This window comes from Camelina sativa, chromosome 16 (assembly GCF_030686135.1).
Source record: "Camelina sativa cultivar CO46 ecotype springtype chromosome 16, ASM3068613v1".
NCBI classification, from domain to species: domain Eukaryota; kingdom Viridiplantae; phylum Streptophyta; class Magnoliopsida; order Brassicales; family Brassicaceae; genus Camelina; species Camelina sativa.
In genome coordinates this window covers 15,912,586-15,936,149 of record NC_141895.1, presented here as the reverse complement: position 1 = coordinate 15,936,149, position 23,564 = coordinate 15,912,586, and the positions used below count along the sequence as shown (strand labels likewise).

Here is a 23,564-nt window from a genome sequence, read left to right as displayed (position 1 = left end):
TAAACCATACTTTAAATATACACTTTAATACTAAATTGTAACAGAAATTACATAAATTGTCAATTGACTATTTGTTTTCTCCATTCACTTTCAGTTAAATATCCTAGCAATTATAATTATAACTCGTCTAATTTAAGTTTTGAGAAATGTAACTTCCATCTCTCTTTATCCAATAATTAATCATTCTCACATCCTCCTCCATCATATCTTCTAAATATTTTTTTTTAAAATGTTCTTGCATTGGTTGAAAACTCAATGAAGATTATATTTTTATATTATATAATATTTTCTAATTTCAGTTATTCTCTCCTTACTGGTCTATTTGATATTTATTTTCTTAAACATATAATATTTATTTTTAATTAAACCTAAAATACAATATATTTAATCATATACATTAATTCATACTTTAAATATATACATTTTAGTACTAAAATTATAACTGAAATTCCATAAATTGTGAATTGACTATTTGTTTTCTCCATTCACTTTCAATTAAATACCCTTGCAATTATAATTATAACTCCTCTAATTTAATTTTTGAGAAATGTAACTTCCATCACTTCTTATCCTATAAATAATCATTCTCACATCCTCCTCCATCATATCTCAAATCCTAAATATTTTTTTTGTTTTTTTGTTTCTAATGTTCTTGCATTGGTTGAAAACTCAATGAAGATAATATTATAAGAGTTCTCCATTTTATTTCTTCTTGCTTTTATGTACTTCTTTCTTTACTTTAAATGTTAGATTATTTCTTACATATTTATATATATTTATTTGATTCTTAAAAATATGCAATGTTCTAACTTCTAAGGAAAGAAATTTTTGTAATATAATTATGAAATACCAAATCAGTTTTTCTTAACTCTCTCTTACCTCTAACAAATTTGTAATACATTTTTTAAGAATACTCATCATTATATTTAGTTTCTGATTAAACATAAAATTACATAAAGATCATTAAGCTATATTTATTTAATTCAAATATGTACTTCAAAAGGATTTCTCTATATAAAAAACAATATAATATTCTATTTTCTATCTACCTTTTACTACAAAGATGAAATAATTATAACTAAATCTAGCAATATAAATTAAAATGAAGGCAATATAAAAAAGAGACTTAAAAGTAAAATTAATCTTTGGGAATTGTACTTTAAAGTTTTTTTTGCACTTCTTATGATTTTATAGAGAATAATTTTGTTTCTCTCATTTAGTACTTTAGGTCATGTGTCAGCTTATATGAACAACTTAAATTAATATTTGATAGTTAATTTTCATTTTATTATTTTTTTAACCTCAAATCCTCATAAAAACTAATGAAAATTATTATCAAAATTAAATAATAAAAAAACAAAGAAAATCAAGAGATATGTATGTGTGATTATATTTAAATTAGTTATATATTATGATTTTTTATGATTTTTTTTAAATGTAAATTTCCTAAAGACATTTAGATTTAGATTATTTTTGCTTTTTGTAATTATTAAATAAAATTAAATTAATTAACATAATTTATTATATATATAACAATTCACACATGTGCGGGATATAACCTAGTATATATATATAATCCGGTTCAATTCTATCTCGCCCTATGAATTAAATCGAGTAAAAACCACAATTCTCAATCATCTCGTCTCTTTTTTTACGTTGCCTAATATGCCAACTAGGCTTATTGCAACTATCAAAGCCATGTCTCATGGACAATATGAAATATTTTGGAAATGTTGTAATTGATATAGTCTTATAAAACTAATTGAAACTTGCTAATTTCATGGGTAACTGAGATCGTGTTATTGGTGGACAAATTGATAAAATACAATACAGTGGGAGGAAAGAAATACAAGAGTATAATTAGAAAACCCTAATTCAACCTTAAAAATTGATTGGATCAACGAATCTAAATCCATATTGAAAATCTAAGCTAAAGCTGCCGTCCATTTCAGCGAGACTCTTTGTTCTACCAAAATAAACATTGTTCAGGAAATACATACCAAAAATGTTATACATACATTGGGTTTATTTTGGCACTATCTACCTATTCTTGAATTATATAAGTATATTTTTCAGATACAAAGTAGCTTTTTTGACAAAAGGAAAGAAAACAAAACAAGTAAAGCTGTATAAACTGGAAAAAAAAAAAGAAGAAGAAGAAGAAGTAAAACTATATAGCAAAACAGGTAGATAACGCCAAAATAGTATTGAGCTTGGACATTGACCGGGCGGGCATAATAATTTTTTCTTCAAGAAGAATATAAGTTTATTTTTTTCTATTCAAGAATAGAATTTGAAAGCTGTATATACCAAAGGAACCAAGTCATTACAACATTATTCCAAACTTGCTGAATCAAAAATACCATTGATCAGTTGGAGCGCGGAGAAATCATCTTGCTGCTCTCTATGCGTCTATAAATAGTGACTTCAAGAAATCACCATCATCATCATCTCATCAACAACTCTTTTTGGTATTTCTGTACACCCATACATACGCCTATACACTAAAAGATCTTGAGTCATAGGATCATCAAACATGTTCTTTTTCTAAACGAGTACTTCTTGATGTCCATAAGAGGTTTGTGTCAGGTTCTTTTAATACGCCATATTTGTTTTTCAATCGCAAATCAAAATACTGATTTCTAAATGATTTGGGAGGCATTGATAGTGTTGACAGAAGATAGAGAGCACAGATGATGAGATACAATTCGGAGCAGTTTCTTTGCATCTCACTCCTTTGTGCTCTCTAGCCTTCTGTCATCATCTTTTATTTGTTTAGTCCTCTCCACTTTTATAGAGAAGTTTTTATATAATTATCTTCTTATTAATCCATATAAAATTCAATATTACATCCACAACAGTTCTGAATGTATAAAAGTCAAAACACATGCCAGTTTCGTATTGTATTGGTATACTTTTTTTTTCTTTTTCTTCTATGAAGGTCTACGTACAAGATATGACTATAGGTGAGTCTTTTTACCATTCTTTATGTGATGATTCAGCTTTTTAATAAAACGAAAAAAACAAAAGAAAAGGTTTGAAAAAAAATTCGGGAAATTTTTTAATGAGATTTGATTTTAGAAATCGATAGTCTTTGTTAAAGTTTTGAAAGATCGATTTAGTGTTGGCATATGCGTAATACGTACATACAAAAATTGTTTTTAAAGTTGTTTAAATTTTTGTTTTGTTTTGGGGAATTGTGAGATATATATAGTGAAACTAAAAGAATATAATTTAGAAAAATAACTTCTCTAATAGTCATATATATTGTAGGATTTTTTTCGTTTTGTTAATCATATTAAAGTATCACAAAACTTCAATCAATTGTCACGCCCTGCAAAGGAGCTTGTGGGCGGATAGTAAGACAACTTGCTTTTTCCTGTGGCACAATTTTAAAAATCCTTCTCATTTGTGTGGAGTTCAAAAAACGAGTATAAACCAATGGACCCGACTAAAAATATATATATATGCTAGCTCCAAAGTAAGTAAGTCGCTATGTCGCCGGATTATATTTTAATTTTCAATTGTGCCATTTTTTTTGTTTACAATTGTGTCGTATATAATGTCTCATGGTTTAAGTAGGTTTATACCTTTTTCATCTCGTTTTCACCGGTTTCGTATAGCATTTAGACATGTTTAGGTGTATTTGTGCTTATTAAGTGTATACAGTGGGATCATGAAGAACGGGTGTTTTGTGGTGCATTTAGACCAAAAGGAAGTTAAAGGAGCCAAATGAGATGAAGGTAAATATCAAGAGAACGATTTGAAGAATAAGACCGAAACCCAGTGGTCACATGGCGACACCACCACCATGACGACGTCGCTATGACTGCAATGGCATGAGTCATGACAACGTCGATGTGAGATATATACATTATAACTTTCTTATCTTCCAGTGGTTACTCGGAGTAACTTACTCCCGGCAGTTTGTAGAAACTCCTACGTCCACATGGTCCAAATCGACTTCCCTCCAGCGGCATGCTTATCCCACGCTGAGCCCTAGAAGACCCATCATTTTACTGTTGAGCAATTCTAAATACACTAAACCGTACGCATGCTAGTTTGCAATACTCTTCTGTCTTTTTAGATTTTGTATGAATCTTGATTATTTTTATGTAATCTAAACTTCTTTTCTCCTTGTTTATAAACTTCTTTTACATAATTATATAAGAATATTTATTGATTTTTGTCTTTTTAATGGGGATTAAATGACTCATTAATAATAAGTATATATAGTCGTTCAAAAGCCTTTCGATATGGTAGACTAGGGTGACTATGATGTTTAGGTTTAGAGCATCTCTATTTGTTAAGATGCTCATTAAAATAATAATTTTTAGTTATTTCAATTAATTTAAATTTGTTAAAAAAACAGATCAATGATAAGTGTGAGATGGGTCTTAAAAGATCAAAAAACTTGATTATAAAGAATAACTCTCTTTGTTTATGTTTAGAAAATTTCCTCTCGAAACTAAACACTTCTAAAGCTCTCTCTTAATCTCATATCAATGTCACAACTCAACATTTGATATATATAGAGACTTTCTTATTTCCTTTTCCTATTAGAATATAGAATTAGATAACTCCTAATTCTATTTGAACTTATCTTGAGTTTCTCTCTTATCCTTATCTCTCCATTGTAGGGATAACTTGAATTCTAAGATTCAAAGCTTATCCAACAATCTTCCTCTTAAGCTTTGAATTACCCTTTGTTAAGTCATGAACACCAAGCAAGCTTCTCATTTCCATAAATTGAATCCTCGCCAATGCCTTCGTCAATTCATTCGCCTTCTGATCAGCTCCAGGGATGTGATCAACATAAATAAGCTCCCGCTCAACACACTCACGGATAAAATGAAACCATTTGTGAATGTGTTTGCTTCTCCCGTGAAACAAAGGGTTCCTTGCGAGTGCGATCGCTGCCTTATTGTCAACATACAAAGTGATCTGCACTTAAGATATCCTGAAGCCATATTGCCTGCTTAACTCCTTCCGTTGCTGCCATAAACTCGGCCTCACAAGATAAGAGTGCGACAGTGTCCTGTTTCTGCGAGCACCAAGTGATTGGTGTGTCTCCAAAGAAAAACACGTGACCAGTCGTACTCCTTCCATCATCTTGATCGACATTGTGAATGCTGTCACTGAATCCTATGATCTCTTTTAAGCCTCCTCGCTTGTACTTCAATCCATAAGATGCTGTTCCACGTAGATATCTTAGTATTTGTTTCATAACTTCTCCATGTGACTTGCGTGGACTCTGCATATATCGGCTTGTTATACCTACTGCAAACGCTAAGTCAGGACGCGTATGCAACAGGTACCTCAAGCAGCCAACATTTCTTCGATATCGGGTAGGATCTATCTCTGCTTCTTCAAGAGCTTCGGAAACCTGCAAACCAAACTCCATTGGGATTAAAGTTGGATTGCAACTCTCTAATCCAGCTTCTATCAAGATCCTACGTGCATAGCCTACCTGTTTGATAGTGATTCCGTCTTCTTCTTGATGCCAAGATAATAAGTAACTTCGCCGAGATCAGTCATCTCAAACTTTGTAGACATTCCTTCCTTGAATTCTTTGATTGTCTTGAGATTGTTCCCGGTAACAAGTAGATCATCGACATATACAGCAACTAAGATCAAGTCACCTTCATTTGACTTCCGATACACCGAAGTTTCTTTAACACACCTCTTGAAGCCCATCTCCTTCAAGATTTGGTCTAGCTTTGTGTTCCAAGCTCGTGGAGCTTGTCTCAGCCCATAAAAAGCCTTTGACAACTTGTAAACTTTGTGTTTTTCACCCTTAACCTCAAAACCTTATGGCTGATCAACATAAACTTCTTCTTTTAGTTCACCGTGCAAGAAAGCAGTTTTGACATCCAAGTGATGGATCTTCCATCCATCTGATGCAGCCAAGGCAATTAGCAATTGTATAGTCTCTATACGAGCCACTGGAGCGAAAGCTTCTCCAAAGTCTATGCCACTCTCCTTTACATAGCCTTTTGCAACCAATCTTGCCTTATGCTTGCTTATAGAACCATCTGCATTTCTCTTGATTTTAAAGACCCACTTAAGTCCTATTGCCTTCACATCTCTTGGCCTATCAACTAGTGTCCAAGTCTTGTTTTTGTTGATGGAGTCTATCTCTTCTTTGCAAGCAAATCTCCACACTTGTTTGCCTTTAGCATCCTTGTACGAACACGGTTCATCATTGATCAGAAACAGTAATAACTCACTTTCTATTGTTGATAGAAGAACATAATCCTCAAGATGTTTTGGTTTCTGAGTTTGACGAGTCGTTCTGCGTAAAGGTTGTTGCTGTTGGGTTTCATGAGTGACAATCACCTCACTATCGTCTCTGTTTTCTTGATATGATACACTCTCTGTTTCATTTTCTACTAGAACATCATTCTCATTATTGGACACAACTGGTCCTTCTCCTGCATCCTCGATGTCACCCCATAGCATATAAAACATTCCTGGTTCCCTATCTTTCTCTGCAGTTGGTGTGTTCCAAGTCCACTTACTCTTCTCGTTGAAAACTACATCTTGGCTTACAACAATTCTTCGTGAAGATGGATTGAACAACCTATATGCTTTTGATCCAGGCTCTATTCCAAGATGAACCAATTGGCAATTAGTAGATTGACTCTAACCCTTTATATATTAATGATAGTTTTATCAAACTTCAGATGTGTGACTTGGATTGTATTCCAACAATCTCCCCTTCAAACCAAGGACCACATATGAGATTTTAACACACCTCCTCGAGATGATAACTCCATCTCGAACCGATCCCACTTGGACCGATAATAAACCCCTTCTTGGGCCCCCATTACTCGGGTTAACAAGAGGCATGTCCGTCACTTTTCTAGGTCCACCAGAATCTTAACTTTGGGCTCTGATACCATATTAATTTTGGGTTTATCTTGGGCTTGTAACTAAAAACCAATTGACAATTAGTAGATTGACCATAACCCTTTATATATTAATGATAGTTTTATCAAACTTCAGATGTGGGACTTGGATTGTATTCCAATACGTCTCACCTTTTCAAATTTGTATTATGATTTTAATGGGTGTATCTAAACTGTACTTAACTCTAGTGGAGATGATCGAAGAAGAACATGATCTTCGGAACACCAAACGTGGCATGTTCACATTTGAAACAGACTCACCAAACGCAGACCACGAGTCAAGAGGAGAAACCGGTTGAAAACTCCGCTAGAAGCTCTAGCCGTCCCCTAGCAAAGGATAGCCAGTCGAGAAAACGGCCGTAGCTGCCTCGTGAAGCCTTCCCGTTCCTAGATCTTCCACCACACACATCGAATCAACCATTTATAAGTTAGCTTCATATTTTATAACTAGTTTAGCCTCCCAACCTTCAGAACACTAAGTGTTTGTATTCAATCATTTTATGTTTATTTCATGAACATAATCATTCTAGTTATCAATTATGGAACAATTATAAGTTAGTCTCATATTTTATAATTACAATGAGTATGATCATGAAATAAACATAAAATGATCGAAAACAAACACTTACCTCCCCTTGAGGACCTTGGGTCAGCCGATAGTATAGAAATTCGAGAGTTAGTTGAGTTGGTCCACAACAATTACTTCGTCCACCGACTAAATCCCACACTATTGCAACTCTTGCTTAGTAAAGTTCATCTATGAAATAGAGCACTTGAGTGTTGGTTGGAAGGTTGGGACTCTAAAGTGTAAGGGTAGGAAATTTTTTTAACGTAGTCGCAAATCGTACATTTTTATCAGAATCAAGTTTAATTTTTTTCACTTCTCTTCGTTACATAATAATTGTTATTTAAGACCACTTCCATCGCATATAATATTGGTGTATGTAGTACCTTTTTAATATAAATTTAAGATATTTTGGAGAGAGAAGATAAGAATGTCTTCTACAAGAAACATCCTTTTAAACCCTCTCAAACTTATCTATCATCCTATTGGTTTCAAATTTTTATCACTGATAATTAAAGATGCTCTTAATAAAACCCCATTTAACACAGATCTTTCAAATTGGTTTAACTTTTTACAAGAACTTAAAATTTAATGGCAAATCTAAATTATATTAAATAGAATTATATTAGATGAGATAAGATACCTTTTGACCAAAAAAAGATGAGATACCTTTGGAAAGTAACTCACCAATGAAGATGCCATCGGTATCCTAATAAAATATTTAAAATGCTACTTACACAAAGAAAATTTCATAACAACATAGAGCCAAAAGATTTAAAACTGGTCAACACAGGCAATTTCTGAGAATGTTTGTGCAAACCTCCTTTTAAAAAGTCAACGATATATGTATGTATAGCTTTTATAATTTGTTTAGTAAAATTATGTTGCATCTCAATTCTCAAATTTTATTAGTCAACGAATCCAAATTTTGAGTGCTGATCAACAGCCATTAAATTAACCGGACAATATTAATTACTACTAGTACGGTTATGTGATTTTACACATTTTCTGAAATATCTTTTAACAAAACTTGTACATCCTCTTCTAATATGTTTTCCCTTACTTGGTCGGTTTGTGGTGTCATCTCGATCACTCTGTCTCTAGCCTTCGCTGCCTAAAACCCCAAATCGAAACAAGAGTCAAAAAACACTAGAAAAACAAGAAAAAAAAAACAAAAAAGATAAATCAATAAGACAGAAAAAAAAAATAAACAAAGCTATACCTCGTGTTCCCAATTGGTAAAAAAAGTTACAAGAGCAAGAACAATAGTTTGTAGAGTAGAGCCTATCAATATACCGATCCAAAGTCCTTTCCCTCTCAATTTCACAAAGAAACACAAGATTGAACCCACCGGGATCCCGACCAGATAATACGATCCTATGTTTGCATAAGCTCCAATATGTTGCCACCCTGTTCCTCTAGCAACACCTGAAGAAGCAAGAAAATTTAACGTTTCTCATAACAAATAAATATAGCTTTCTTGATCGTCAAGTAACATATGTAAATGTTTTGGTCTGTACAATTCTAGTGTCTACAGACTTTCGTTTAATGTGAATTGTTTACCTGAGAGTACGGCGAGGGAGCTATCAACACCAATGGATAGGCAGAGAAAGGGTGTGATTTGAGTTACATAGTCAGCGACTTCACTCTCGTTGCTGAATATATAAGCCCAATTTCTTCTGTAGATGTACAGAGTGATGCTTACTATCGCTGCATCAATAACGCCGAGAAAAATCGCAGAATTAGCTGCGGCTCGAGCTGCCTTTGGATGTCCAGATCCTAGCTTGTTTGAGACATGTGTGCTATTATAAGAAAAAACATAGTTTCTAAGAAATTTTCCAAGCACAAAAAAAAAAACATACATTCTTATGAACAATCGGAAATCAATAAAACCTCGCGGCTGCTCCTATTGCATTCACCAGAACGTAATGCAGTGACGACATTGTTAGGCTGTCCAAATAATAAAGACTGAACGATCAAAAGGTTGTTTGAATAAGTAGGCTTAAGTTAGAATTTTTAGAAAGTTATATACGTGCATTACCATATGGATAACACCGATGTTTCGAGCTTTGAGTTTGGTAAGAGTCCAGACATCAGTATAAGAAGCTCAAACGACCACCATTCTAGGCTTTACTTACACACAACAAAAGGAAAAAAAAAAAAAAAACAGAGTTAGGAGTCCATAGAAGATCAAAGATCATGAATCCCCCAATAAAGAACAAAAACAAGAAGCTTCATAGTGTTAAGAGGGGTTTTATTACCAAGTCATCATAGCAGAAGGTATGGCAAGGGAGATGAACTGCTTCATGCTCAAAAAGATTTCTTGCGCTTGAAGATTCATAGTATCACGATACAGAGCAGAGTCTCTCATGAAAACCCAAAGCAAAATTACGTTGAACCAATACGAAACTCCTATGGACAAGGCGGCGCCAATGATTCCAAATCTCAGTTATAGACAAGAAGCCAACAAAAGGGAATGTGAAAACATAGAGCTCCAAGAGAACTCAAGAAAAGAGGAAGAACCAATCCTTGTGACTGGAAAAACCGAGTCATAGATTGAAGGACAGAGTATCCGAATAAAGCCGGGATGAGCCAGATTGAGTATCTACAAGCTAACTGAGAGATGAGAGGATCTTGATGGAAAAGCTCCAAGAGTTTGTCCATGAAAACCCACAAAAGTGAGATTGGGAAACAGAACAAGATAAGACATAGCATTGAGCTGTAAGTGTATGTACTGATTTTCCTAAATTGCTCTGCTCCAAAAGCTTGACCACATAGTGTCTCTAACGCACCTGCCAATCCAAACTAACCATCTATAGTCAGCAGGTAGGTCCAATAAAAATAGTAGTCATAGTTAAAAAAATAAAAATAGTAGTCATAGTTAAGAAAATAAAAATAGTTATACACTCCCAAAGCTTCAAAAGTGGCTAAATTTTTTTAATTTGTAAATTTGTTTTAAAATTCAGTATTCACAACACCTTTTAAAGAAAATAACATTCGGTGGTCCTAAACATATAACCATTATATAAAGGGAATAGAAAAAAAAAAAGTAAACAAAAAAATTTGGTGATCTTTTTTTCCATCTAGCTTGTCCTATGTCGAAGTTAGACAAATGAGAAAGAGAGAGGAGGAGGATTTTACGACGAGGCTGAAGCCGGTGACATTGGTAAGAGAACTTGCGATGGCCACGGCTGAGAGAGAGAGGACGTCCAAGTGACCAGCCATAACAATGGAGATAACTTGAAGGAGGTACTGAGAAGCAGCCACAGCTACCATTGGAGCAGCCATGGAGCTAACCTTCATCAACATCTCTGTTGACATAGAATAAGTCGTCTGATCTTCTTCTAGCTCTTCTCTAGGCACCAACGAGAAACCTTTTGCCATGATGATCACTACTTTTGAGAGACGAATCAATAAACTTTGGATGGATCAAAATGAAAAACTTGGGGAAAGATAAAGAACTCGTCGTTGACCATGTCCATGTGAAATTAATTAAACAACGACGCAGAGACAGACGTGGTCGCAATAAAAATAGAGTTATATGACGATGAATGATGATATTCCCGACGAAGTTAATACAAAAAACGTTGACTAGATTAGATGTGATGTAGAGAATTTATAATATTTATGAAGCTGGTGGACCTGACAGAAGCTAATGGTATTTTATTTTCGGCAATCTGATATATAATCTAACAGGTTTTAAGGATACACATAATGACAATCTAAAAGGTTTAAAGCTAAATGGTAATTTCATAGTGAAAGTGAAAAAAAAGTCAGTGGAGAAAACTCACCAATCCCATATTTGGCACCGTAAGAAAATACAAGGACCAAGCCCAAGCCCATCTGATGACCCAACGTACTTGCAGCGGGCGTCTGGTTTTAAGCAACTTCACTCTCCTAGTTCTACTTGCACAAATATATTGTCAGAAGGCCACAACTCTCGGATATGAAACCTTACTTTATATATTAGTGGAGTACTATATTCTATGGGACAAGAATAATTTTGTTTATCATATATGCCCGACTTTATACTTTCATTTCTCATTCAGAAAAATGTCAATATTGACATTTGAGTACATTATAAGTTAGTGTTTGTAGATATGAGTCCAACACTCTCATCATCTAGTCATTCAATCAAGATTATTTATCTTTTTCTTTTTCTAGGTAATTGTTCTACGAAAAATGTCAAATATTGAGTTTTTTTTATACAGAAAATAGACTTATTATCTGACTCTAACTGAAATATCCCGGTTTGAAATAAGACCGAACAACCATCACTTAAACGGGGCGTATTAAAAATCCAATATTATAAATTTGACTTCACTAAAAAATACTATAAAATAACATAGGTCAATCTATTTACTGTCAATAAAATTTGATTTGAACAAAAAACCATAAAAATCGAACTAATAAAAGACATAATTGTAAGTTTGTAACACATTAATTCAGTTGTGTAGTGTCTGATCTTGACACGGCCGGGCCCGTATAGGTCATTGTTCGAAGCTCTGTGACAAGACTCTTACGTCCATGAAATCTGAACCAATACAAACTGGACTTGAACATGGACTGATATGCGGCTGAATTCATTTCTGATTTTACAGTGAACCTCCTTGTAAATGTACTGTATGATTTTGCAAGTCATATTCAATTTTGTTTCTTGGAATGATTTTTATTAATGTATATTGGATCATTTCACCGTCCTATGGAATATGCCTCCACGTGTTTTGTACCATTACAGTCACCTACTCACCTTGACTCTTATGAGTAGCATCTCACTCACGTAATCTTACTTGTCGGCGAAACTTGAAACTTTTTTTCTTTTTTTCTTCCGGAGAAAGTAATAAATTTGCTTTTTGACCTCTTTAATTATTTGTTATATACTTTCAAGGCAACAACTATTCTTGGGTTCAGTTTTTTTTGGCCGACTTGAACAAGTGGTATTAGTACTATAGAAGATTGACGCTTGGACCAAATTACTACTACTTAATTAATTTATCTATTATAGACCAAATCTCATTAGTTAGATAACTTTTTTTTAAAAATTTAATGTTAAATTATATTTAAAAGAAAATAAACTTGTTTACATTGTTAAATGCAAAAACTGTTTTGAAATTAAGAAATAAATCATTTTGAAATTAATCTAGCTGCAAACCAAACTTGAATTCGACAGTCACCCCCCTCCTCAATGGTGTTCATGCGATTTCGGACATTCTTGTCAATGAGCTTGACCAGCTTCTCCGCCATTAACAACGGTTCACCATAACGCCTATCGTTTCGTTCCCGCCAGAGAGAATATATAGTGTTTTGAAAAGTGTATTCCAAGAGAAACATGTGTGTTGCATCCAGTTCATCGCCCGTAAGTAGAGTCACAACATCTCGCCAGTTTGCCGTGTATTTGTTTTTCAACAGTCTTTTCGTTAGTAGCTCCCACACCTGCTGTGAGAAAGGACATTGAAAAAATAAATGCTCCCTTGTCTCCACGGGATGGTTGCAGAGAACACAACTTGGATTTGCGTTTGAGTTCCATAGGATCATTCGTTCCCGTGTTGCCAATCTGTTTTTTGTCAACAACCATGTAATGAAAGCATACTTCGGGGTGGCATTGGGAAACCAAATAGCTTGGTGACCCGCCATTGTTGGGCGTGTTATGCGAGTGTTTAACCAGGTGTGTTTTGTGTTGAACTCCTTATGATAGCTATTATTCCTACCTTTCCATAATGCCACATCAGCTTCTTGTGAACGATTGGAAGTAAGTTTCGTTATCTCCTCCTCAATTGATATGAGGAGAGGATGTCAATGTCTTCTCCTTCTCGACATATTCATGACTTCAGCTAAGGTACATGTGTACGGTATTCCAAGAGTAAGCGGGCCTCTTTCTCCAACTATCTCCTGCAGACGACCCAAATGACACCAGTTGTCGAACCAAAAAAAGGTTGATTCACCATTTTTAACGTCAATCCGATGGAATTGTTGTGCTAACTAACGGTATTTCAAGATCTTTTTCCAAATCCATGATTCCTTGTTGGTGTTATCTTTCTCAGCCCATATACTACCCTTGCGGAGCAGATATCTCTTCACCCAATCCACCCAAAGAGAACCTTTAGCGGATAAGATCCTCCAAATTAGCTTCAGAACACTCACTTTATTTGCTTCTTCCATCGATCTCAAGCCTAAACCCCCTTCACTCTTCGGTAGGCAAACATCTGTCCATGCTACTTTCGTTTTCTTTGCATTTAGCGATGGGCCAGACCCTAGAAACACGGAGCACAATTTATCTATCTCTCGGATGCAAGCTTTTGGAAGTCTAAAAGTTAGTGACACTGAAAATAACTGAGTGTAACAGTTGTAGTCTCCCAGCAAAAGAGAGCAGTCGAGCTGTCCAAGAGCTGATTTTTAGTCGAATCTTCTCCAATAAGGGTGAGTAATCCACATAGGACATTCGTTTTGGTAGCAAAGGTAAACCAAGGTATCTCACCGGTAATGTGCCAGTTGCAAGCTTGTCGGTGATCCACCGGTACCCCTGCCATGAAGATTGTTGATTTTTCGAGACTGATGTGGAGGCCTGAGTGCACTGCAAAGTCATCAAAAAACCCCAAAGCACCTGTAATGGAAGTCTTATCCCCCTCTACAAAGACCATCAAGTCATCAGCAAAGCATAAGTGGGTGAGCTTCAAATTTTTACATTTTGGGTGGAAACCAAATTCTCTGTTTTGAGCGGCCCTCTCAAGCTTGCGCGAGAGGACATTCATGCAAATGACAAAAAGATATGGACTGAGGGAGCAACCTTGACGAATTCCACGAAGGCTACCAAAATAACACGCCAACTCGCCATTCACTTGTACAGAGAACGAAGCAGTCGTGACACAAGTTTGAATCCACTGTACATATTGCTCAGGAAATCGGAGAGCTCGCAGGGTAGTGAGTAGGAAACTCCACTGCACCGAGTCAAAAGCTTTGGATATGTCAATTTGCATTGCACATCTAGGAGAAACCGCTTCCTTGTGGTAGTCTTTGACAAGTTCTGTGGCGAGAAGAACGTTCTCCAATAACAATCTATCTTTGACAAAGGCGAATTGGTTTGGGGAGATAAGCTTTGGGAACACAATCTTGAGCCGGTTAGCGAGGATTTTTGAAATCACCTTATACAAAAAATTGCAACAAGATATTGGTCGGTAGTCTTTCATCACCGTAGCTTTCTTCTTCTTAGGGATTTGATATGATCATGAGACCATCCAAGAAGATCCTTGAGCCTTGTTCAAGACGAACAAATTTGAAGATCAATTCTTCCAGCCAAACAACCATTTGCAATACATTCCATTTGTCAAAGGAGGTTAATCTAGTTGTTCAGTTAAAGAGTTTTAGGTCCAACTGGTTTAAGAGCTTCCAGAATTATGTATGGCAACCAGGTGTTGTTTCTACTAAGCCCAAGGTGAAGAAATGGTACAGCCCATGTTGTTTCTCATCAGCAAGTTGGATCAAAGAGTCAAAGAGAGAAAAGATCAAGGAAACTCTTAATGGGTCAATTCAAGAGCTTATGGCCAAAGAGAGCATGGGAAAAACTATTGGGGATGATACCTATCAATTCCACCCCACTTTGAGCCTAATTCATGTCCAAGAAAGCCCAGAATAATCACTTTGTTTTGTGGTCAAAGAGGGATGACGAAAATGGAGTTCAACTCACCTTGTGAAGGACACCTTGGGAAGGCAAACTTCAAAGGGTTGAATCTTCATTCAACTATCTATTTTTATTGTGTTTTAGTTTCAAAAATAATACTTGGCTTTGTGACCAAGTTTTCTATCTCTATATAAACTCATGTAATCTCATTTGAGAATAATCAATCAATTTTCCTTTTCATTTTATGAGTTTATCTCTTTGTTCTTTGTCTAGAACATTTCTTTGTTTCTTGGTGTGTAATATCCAAGCAACAGCCTCCTTTTGCTGGACTAGTGTGTCATATCTAGCAGTGATTGGAGTTGGGAATATCAGCAGCCTTCCGCAACTGCTGTGCGACCCCTCAATCTATCAAATCTCCCTTGTTGCACCTTGCACCTTGGCGAGTTTCTATCCTTTTTAGTCCGGCTGAGTGATCCTCGAATTTTGGGCGTATCAAGTGGTATCAGAGCCACTCAACCGGTATTTGTCTTTTCATCTTCTCATCTATCCATCTTTTCATATTTTTCTTTTTTCTTCTATATTTTCATCTTCTATATTTTTCTTTCTTTCATCTATTCATGTTCTTTCAAAAAAAAAAAAAAAAAAAAGGAGAAAACAAAAAAAAGAAACAAGAAAAAAAAAAGATAAAAAAAAAAACAAAAAGAGGAAAAAAAAAGAAAAAAAAGCAAAAAAAAATAAAAAGAAAAAAAAATGTATAATGATCGTCGAGAACGTGAGATCATCGAAGACGGAGGGCTTGGGATTCCAAATCTACAATTTCAAGCAGTTATGAGAGAGACGCAACGGTTGTTGAGGGTTAAAATGAATGTCCTCTACGAGAGGTTGGATGTAGTTGAAGCAGAGGCACGACAGAGACAACCACAAATGTTGCATCATAGAAGAGAAATAGATCAACCTAGAGTAGCAAGGTGTGACGATTATTACAATAGTCAATCATCAAGAGGGAGCCACATGAAACCAAGAAGTGCTAGAGAAGCAAGAGGAAGAGTGGATGTTAACATGGGTATTTTGAAGTTGAAGATTCCTACCTTTCAAGGCAAGAACGACCCAGATTCATGTGAAGATCAATTCTTCCAGCCAAACAACCATTTGCAATACATTCCATTTGTCAAAGGAGGTTAATCTAGTTGTTCAGTTGAAGAGTTTTAGGTCCAACTGGTTTAAGAGCTTCCAGAATTATGTATGGCAACCATGTGTTGTTTCTACTAAGCCCAAGGTGAAGAAATGGTACAGCTCATGTTGTTTCTCATCAGCAAGTTGGATCAAAGAGTCAAAGAGAGAAAAGATCAAGGAAACTCTTAATGGGTCAATTCAAGAGCTTATGGCCAAAGAGAGCATGGGAAAAACTATTGGGGATGATACCTATCAATTCTACCCCACTTTGAGTCTAATTCATGTCCAAGAAAGCTCAGAATAATCACTTTGTTTTGTGGTCAAAGAGGGATGACGAAAATGGAGTTCAACATTTCTTTGTTTCTTGGTGTGTAATATCCAAGCAACAGCCTCCTTTTGCTGGACTAGTGAGTCATATCTAGCAGTGATTGGAGTTGGGAATATCAGCAGCCTTCCGCAACTGCTGTGCGACCCCTCAATCCATCAAATCTCCCTTGTTGCACCTTGCACCTTGGCGAGTTTCTATCCTTTTTAGTCCGGCTGAGTGATCCTCGAATTTTGGGCGTATCAGGATTAGAGCTAAGATGGTTGAATTTACTCCTTTCGGTAGGCAACCGGTTCTGAAAAAAGATTGGACTGCCACCATGAAATCATCTCCCACAACAGACCATGATGCCTTGTAAAATTCAGCATTAAACCCATCCGGACCCGGAGACTTATTATTTGGTATCGCAAAGAGAACCCGTCGAACCTCTTCTTTTGAGACCTCATGAGTGAGTAGTTTTTGTTCACTGTCATTACACTTATGCTCTAGGATGCTCTCCAGGTCCTCAAGAGACCAGCAAACATAGTCTGCAGGAGTTTGAGTGAGGAAATCTTTGAAATATCTCTCTGCTTCGAGTTTGATTTGGTCTTGGGTATTGACAACGGTTCCATCATCACACTGAATTTCTTTGATGTTGTTCTGAAACTCCCTCATAGTAGCAGATGCATGAAAAACTTTATTATTTTAATCACCAACCTTCAGCCAGTGTAGTTTTGCCTTCTGCTTCAAGTAACTTTCCTCAATATCAGATAGTTTTTTTCCACCGTTCATATGCCTCCGCCTCTTGACTGACTGTACCCGATGAGGGGTTGGCCATTGTTTGCTGCTGGAGGGCACAAAGACGTTTATAAGCATCTTACGTGCGAAGAGAGATATGGCCAATGGTCTGCTTTCCTAAGAGCCGCATATGTGGTTTTAGAGCTTTTAACTTCTTAGAGAATCGATGCATGGCCGAAGTAGAGTGGAAAAGAGGAGGAGACACACGCCACCAATGTTCTAACTCTATTTTGTAATCCAGATGAGTAGTGATTGCATTGACAAATTTGAAAGGCCGCTTAATTTTTTTTTCTTCCCCCGCAATATAAAATCTGCATCGCATATGATCTGAACAACCTCCAGGTTCAAACACAGAGTATGACTGATTATACTGTTGAAACCACTGCTTGCTGACTAGAATCCGATCTAACTTTTTACAAATAACCCCATCTTGCCGTTTATTACACCATGTATACTGATGTCCTTGATAACCCCTATTTGTGAGCTCAATGCCGAACTAAGTCCTGAAAATCACGCACACCAGGAGAGACAGAAGGATTTGAGCCAAACAAAGAATGGTCATCACCCTCAAGAATCTCGTTGAAATCACCACAGAGGATCCAGGCTTTGTCCTTAAACAGAGGAGAGTCATTATTTTCAGGTCTTCCCAGAGAGATTTCCTGTCTGCAGCAAGATTTGCAGCATAGATGAAAGAAACAAAAAATTTCTCCTGTCTTCCGTCCATGAGTATTGAAACAGTGATCAGTTGGGATGTTTTATAAATAGGTGTGACTCTCACATTATTCCTCCATACCAGCCATATGCGACCCAAGCGGTGCTCTTCATAGTTAGAGAGGACAGACCAGTCTGCAAACACAGAGCGAACCACTCTGTCCACTCTGTTCACCTTCACCTTTGTTTCCAGTAAACAACCAAAATCAAAACTCCGTTGAGCCATCCACTCTCTGACAACTCTATGCTTTTCTGTTTTGTTGAAACCTCGGATATTCCAAAAGAACCCCGACATCAGAGAGGTTGAGAGGATTGACGTGTCTTCATTGCTCGAGGATGTTGAATCTTGGAACTTTGTTGTCCATCTTTAGAAAGAAACTTGTGTCCTTCCTTAGAAGCCTGAGGCAGAGACGGCCGCAATACTCCCGTGTGAACCGCATTATCGTTACACACTGCAGTCTTCTGGAGATCATGCTTCTCTACCGGAACATCAACATGCTCCAGAGCCTCGTCCCGTTTATTCTCCAACATGTCTTCCCCATGCTCACCCTTACCACTGAGGCAAGAAAAGGAATTACTCATAATGGAGACCTCACCATAACAGAGATCTTGTGCCTTACCAGGACTACGGACACCTTTCGTTGATGTATACCAACCTTGATCCTCTGTCCCATCAGCCACATCCGTCACCACTACATGTACTGAGTCAGCACTTGTGGATTCCTGAGGTTTCTCAATACTCGCTTGCTCTTTTTGTTGTTCCTCTACAGAACCATGATTTAGTGCCACCGCAGAGTCAACTCGGTCTTGAGTGGGTTGCCTATCATGTGTAGCGTCAACAACATGCTTCGTTGATATCTTCCGCTGCAAGCAGTCAGAATGTAGATGACCCCATTTGGAGCATGTCGTACACCTTGGAGGCAACCAAGGGTAAACAAACTCAACAATTGTGTCACCTCCTTTCTCCGACTTAAAAGAAAAGAATTTTGGTAAATTCTTCGTCAGATCCACTTCAACAAAAACCTTTGCCTCATCAAACGACTTACACGCCACAGTATCCGAATGGAGCTTCTTTGGTGTCCCTAGAGGCCTGGTGATTGCACTCAAGACCTTCCATGAAAAATACTTGGCCGGAACATTCTTAACGATGACCCATAAGACCAAAATCACATCGTCGATAGTGGTTCAGTGAGAGTATGCTCTTACATAGCTTGGCCAAAAGATGGTATGGTAACAGGATTTCAGAAGAACATTGCCAACACCAGTCCCATGATTTCAAATTATCTTTCAGATGGAGTCTTTGGCCACCATACTCAAATGATCGAAGCCACATATCAAAAGGTTTTGACCAGAAGAGGATAGCGACAAACATGAACCATCGTCGTATTGGGTTTGTGCGCAAGCTTCTATTAGTGGGCCGAGAATTGATTCTAAGGCCCAAAAGTGAGGAAAGGTCCACCAGGTGAGAACCTAGGGTTTCCTGTGTTACACGTCGGCTGCGTCGAGGTGGATATCGAAACAACAGTGAGCCAAACCTCGTTGGGGAGATCTAGCTACACGAAACCACTTTACTCATGGTCTTTGAGTGTCCTTCAGCAAAGATTCGACTTAATCTGGATCTGCACACCATGGGTGAATTTGGGAATACTTGCTGCTGAATCGACATTGTGAGCAGAGGCTGGATCTGGAAGAGAGATATCAGCCAAATCCGCCTTCTTAAGCCAGTGGATCATGACTGACCGGAATAGGTTGAGGGTTTGAGCAAGGATTGAGAGGGTGTAAAGGGACTGTTGTCAGATCCTCCTGCTCAGACTCTGCAATCGGGCTCCATTTAGTTAATACCACGGGAACACCGCACAATTTCCACATACCTCTGCGCAGCACCCTCAACCTTGTGCGTTCATCCTGAATACGAAACCGTACTGTTGTGTTATCAACGACAATGACATCAATCTTAATGGATTTATCCCCCAAAGTCCATCTTTTATTAACTAGAGCATGAATACCCCCCACGAAGGGAGCTTTTGCAAGGAACTTCCCCACAAGAAAATCCTCCCACAAAGGATGTGCATCCTCAAAAACACTATCTGGTATTCTCACTGTAGGCATACCATCAACTTCTTCAATATCCAGAGACACTTTCGCCATCTCTTCCGAAGTTTTCATCATGGATACCCATGTACGCTTTTCTTTGACGGTGGGAACCACGTTTTGTGAGCCCAGATTATCCCTCGAGACATTTGTAGCCACATCACCAGTAGTAACCCCCCTCGTCTCACTCGTTTCCTGATCTCCCTTTCCACAATCTCCACCCAACTCCTCCGTAACATCAGAATTAGCCAGCCCCTCTTCCACAACCACCTTTCCTAAAATCTCCAGCCTCCCAGGACTTAAAGAATCCGGTAGCCGCAGTGGAGTAACCTCCGGCGGCATCAGAACGTGGGTAGGAAGCAAAAACCCTAAATCGCCTATTTTGTCGCCACAGAGCAAAACGCTGCGATTTTACCAATAATAATCATCAATAAATTAGGAATTATGCCATTAGCTAGATAACTTATGAATGTGTATAACATTTCTCTCAAAATAAAAAATTAAATTACAATCAACTGCATATTAAGTTCCATACATTTCTAAAACAAATCCAAAACCCGTTAGAAGATTATTAAACAAACTCACAAAAAAAAAGGCAATCAAAATCACAAAGTTTGTATCTCTTTTAATTAAGGAGTGAGTCATGTCTCAAATCTTTCTCATCACCTATTCTCTCCCTAGCCTTGATTGCCTGCAAAATTTTTCACAAATATTAGCTTGATTTCTCGAGAAAGATTATAAACAAAAACCGAATCGAGTTAGGCAGTTGCAATCACCTCTTTGCTCCAATTGGTGAAACCAATAACAAGAAACATGATTAGAGTTTGAAATGTTGATCCTGTGACTAAACCAGCCCAAAGTCCTTTACCATTGAAGTGAAGATGGAAACATAAAAGAAGTCCAACGGGAATACCAATGACATAATAAGAGGTTATGTTCACATAAGCCCCAATTTTTTGCCACCCTGTTCCTCTCACAATCCCTGAACAAACCATTAACACATTTATATATACGGTTCACAGTCACGAAAATTGGAAAAATAACTCGGTTCCGAAAGATGATGGTTAAGAAAGGCTAACCGGAGAGGACGGTCAAGAAGCTGTCCATGAGGATTGAGATACAAAGAACGGGAGTGATATCAGTCACATAACTAATTACTTCATCCACATTGCTATATGCATAAGGCCACACACTGCGAGACATGAAGAGACTAGAGCTCACAATAACTGACTCAACAGCTGCAATCATGATTGCAGCTGCAGCAGAATCACGAGCCCCTCGTGGATTCCCAGCTCCTAGCTCATTCGCCACATTGGTACTAAACCAACAACAACAACAAAAATGATAAATAAAATCTTTGAAAAATGAAATAATATGAAAATTTATATTTACAAGTTCAAAAATAAAAACAAACCTTGCTGCATCACCAATTCCATTTACCAAATTGTAGTGCAATGAAGAGGTTGTAAGGCTGCTCAATACCAAAAAATCAAACGTTAGAAAAATGAAACAAATACAAAAAGTAATAACAGAGTAAATCATTGTTTGTGGTTCAATACATTACCAAATCGAAATAACCGAAGTCTCGAGCTTTGAGTTGGGTAGAAGACCAGACAGCAAAGTAACCACCTCGAAAGCAAACCACTCAAGGCTAATTGAAAAAAAAGGAAGAACAAACAAAAACAGTGTTAATAAAATATTACTAAAGGTAAAAAAGTCAATTAAAAGATCTTAATCCATTAAAGTTTAAACCATAAATCAGAAATAAAGATTTTACAAACTTACCAACACATCATTGCAGAAGGAATCGCAAATTGAAAGAAGATATTCGTATGAACAAACACATCCTTGGACATATAAATCCGCGTTTCGACACAACGGCTAGAGCGTTTCATATAAACCCAAAGGAAAACAGCGTTTAGCCAGTAAGAGATACCGATAGACGCAGCCGCTCCTTTGGCTCCAAAGTCGAATACATGAACCATTGACCAACAGAGAGGAACATGGAAAGACAGAGCAGCTAAAGAGCTCAAGACCATTGGATAAATCAAGCTTTGTGACTGGAAATATCTGACCAAAGACTCGAGGATAGAGTAACCGAATAAAGCCGGTATGAGCCAGATGCAATACACACCGGCCAACTCAGCTATTTGAGGATCTTGATGAAGTAGAAGCAAGATCTGGTTCATGAACATCCAAAGAATCGAAATCGGAACAGAGATCATCAAGAGGAACACTATTGAAGTGAAAGTGTAAGATCCAAGCTTGCGATATTGTTTTGCTCCATATGCTTGACCACATAGTGTTTCTAATGAACCTGAAAGTCCAAACTATATAGTATACAAAAAAAAAAAAAATATGATTAGTAACAAAAATAAATCAACCCAAAAAAAAAAAAAAAGATTCATAAGTTTTTGCTTACAAGAACACCAAAGCCAGTGACATTAGCAAAAGAGCTACCAAGAGCTATTCCGGCTAGAGAGAGTTCACTCCGGTGACCAACGATCATTGTTGAAGTTGCTTGAAGAAGGAACTGAGACATGTTTACAGCGACCATTGGAGCAGCCATTGAAGCAACCTTCTTCATCTTCTCCCATCTTATTTTTTCTTTATCTTCTTCTTGTGATTGTTTGGTGTTCAAGAGTAATGGAGCTTCGATACTCTTCTTCATCTTTTTTTTTTTTTTTGGTTTCTAGTTAGAGAAATATGGGAAGTTGTGTCGTGTATTTATGTTACTTTAAGAGTTTTTTGGTTTTTTTTTGGTCCATGAGTAATACTCGAGTAGTAGTCTAGTAGATAGATTAGATGGAGATACGCGGCGTCGCGACTCGAGGAGAAAAAAATAAACACGTTTCCGCGTCGCGTCTAAAAGCAAAAATCGTTTTCGACTTTTATCAAATAATACAATTCAGCACGTGTGAGACGAAGACACATACTATATAACTAGAACATGGAGGTATTGGTTGTAATAGTTTGTGGGGAAACAACCAGAAAATATATCAAAGTTTTGTTTTGGTTGGAAGATTTTGGTGGCTTAGAAATTAGACTCCAAAAAGTTTTATAGCTTAAAAAAAAACATTACTGGTTCAGTCTGAAGGCTTTTGGGTAATGAAACTTTTCTTGAACCTTTTTTTTTGGTAAGGAACTTTTCTAGAACCTTGTCAACAAGAAAGTTATGGTTAAAATTGTGTAGGCGCTTGAAGGGCAACTTTAAAACAAGAAGAGTTGTAAAGAATGATTTCGTTATTGTGTTTGGCCAAAAAAAAATCAAATATTATTAAATTAGCATATGAGACAGTAGTATTACTGAGTCTACTGACACACAGAAACCAATAATATTTTAGAGTTATGCTTTTGTTAATAAGAGAGATGCATAGTGTAATGATTTGAAAACTC

At 36.8% G+C, this 23,564-nt stretch overlaps 3 protein-coding genes and 1 pseudogene across 4 annotated transcripts; all 4 read right to left on the bottom strand.

The window, feature by feature from the left end:
• Window positions 1-8,360: 8,360 nt before the first annotated feature.
• On the bottom strand, window positions 8,361-10,974 carry LOC104750458 (protein DETOXIFICATION 8-like; annotated as a pseudogene). The gene is made up of 7 exons (XR_015585368.1): window positions 10,618-10,974; window positions 9,738-10,281; window positions 9,518-9,604; window positions 9,370-9,426; window positions 9,040-9,278; window positions 8,699-8,904; window positions 8,361-8,590 (listed from the first exon to the last, which is right to left on the bottom strand). The product of XR_015585368.1 is annotated as a protein DETOXIFICATION 8-like (transcript).
• A 1,626-nt stretch (window positions 10,975-12,600) lies between these two features.
• Window positions 12,601-13,110, bottom strand: LOC147925576 (uncharacterized). Its single transcript, XM_087492677.1, has one exon. The coding sequence runs from the start codon at window positions 13,108-13,110 to the stop codon at window positions 12,601-12,603; it is 510 nt and encodes a 169-aa protein (XP_087348803.1).
• Window positions 13,111-19,249: 6,139 nt separating this feature from the next.
• Window positions 19,250-20,510, bottom strand: LOC147925575 (uncharacterized). Its single transcript, XM_087491858.1, has one exon. It carries the CDS (start codon window positions 20,508-20,510, stop codon window positions 19,794-19,796), a length of 717 nt encoding a protein of 238 aa, XP_087347984.1. The 3' UTR covers window positions 19,250-19,793.
• Window positions 20,511-20,627: 117 nt separating this feature from the next.
• LOC104750457 (protein DETOXIFICATION 9) lies at window positions 20,628-23,349 on the bottom strand. The gene is made up of 7 exons (XM_010472248.3): window positions 22,591-23,349; window positions 21,954-22,498; window positions 21,733-21,819; window positions 21,583-21,639; window positions 21,248-21,486; window positions 20,945-21,150; window positions 20,628-20,859 (listed from the first exon to the last, which is right to left on the bottom strand). Exons 1-7 carry the CDS (start codon window positions 22,837-22,839, stop codon window positions 20,794-20,796), a joined length of 1,449 nt encoding a protein of 482 aa, XP_010470550.1. The 5' UTR covers window positions 22,840-23,349; the 3' UTR covers window positions 20,628-20,793.
• Window positions 23,350-23,564: the final 215 nt, after the last annotated feature.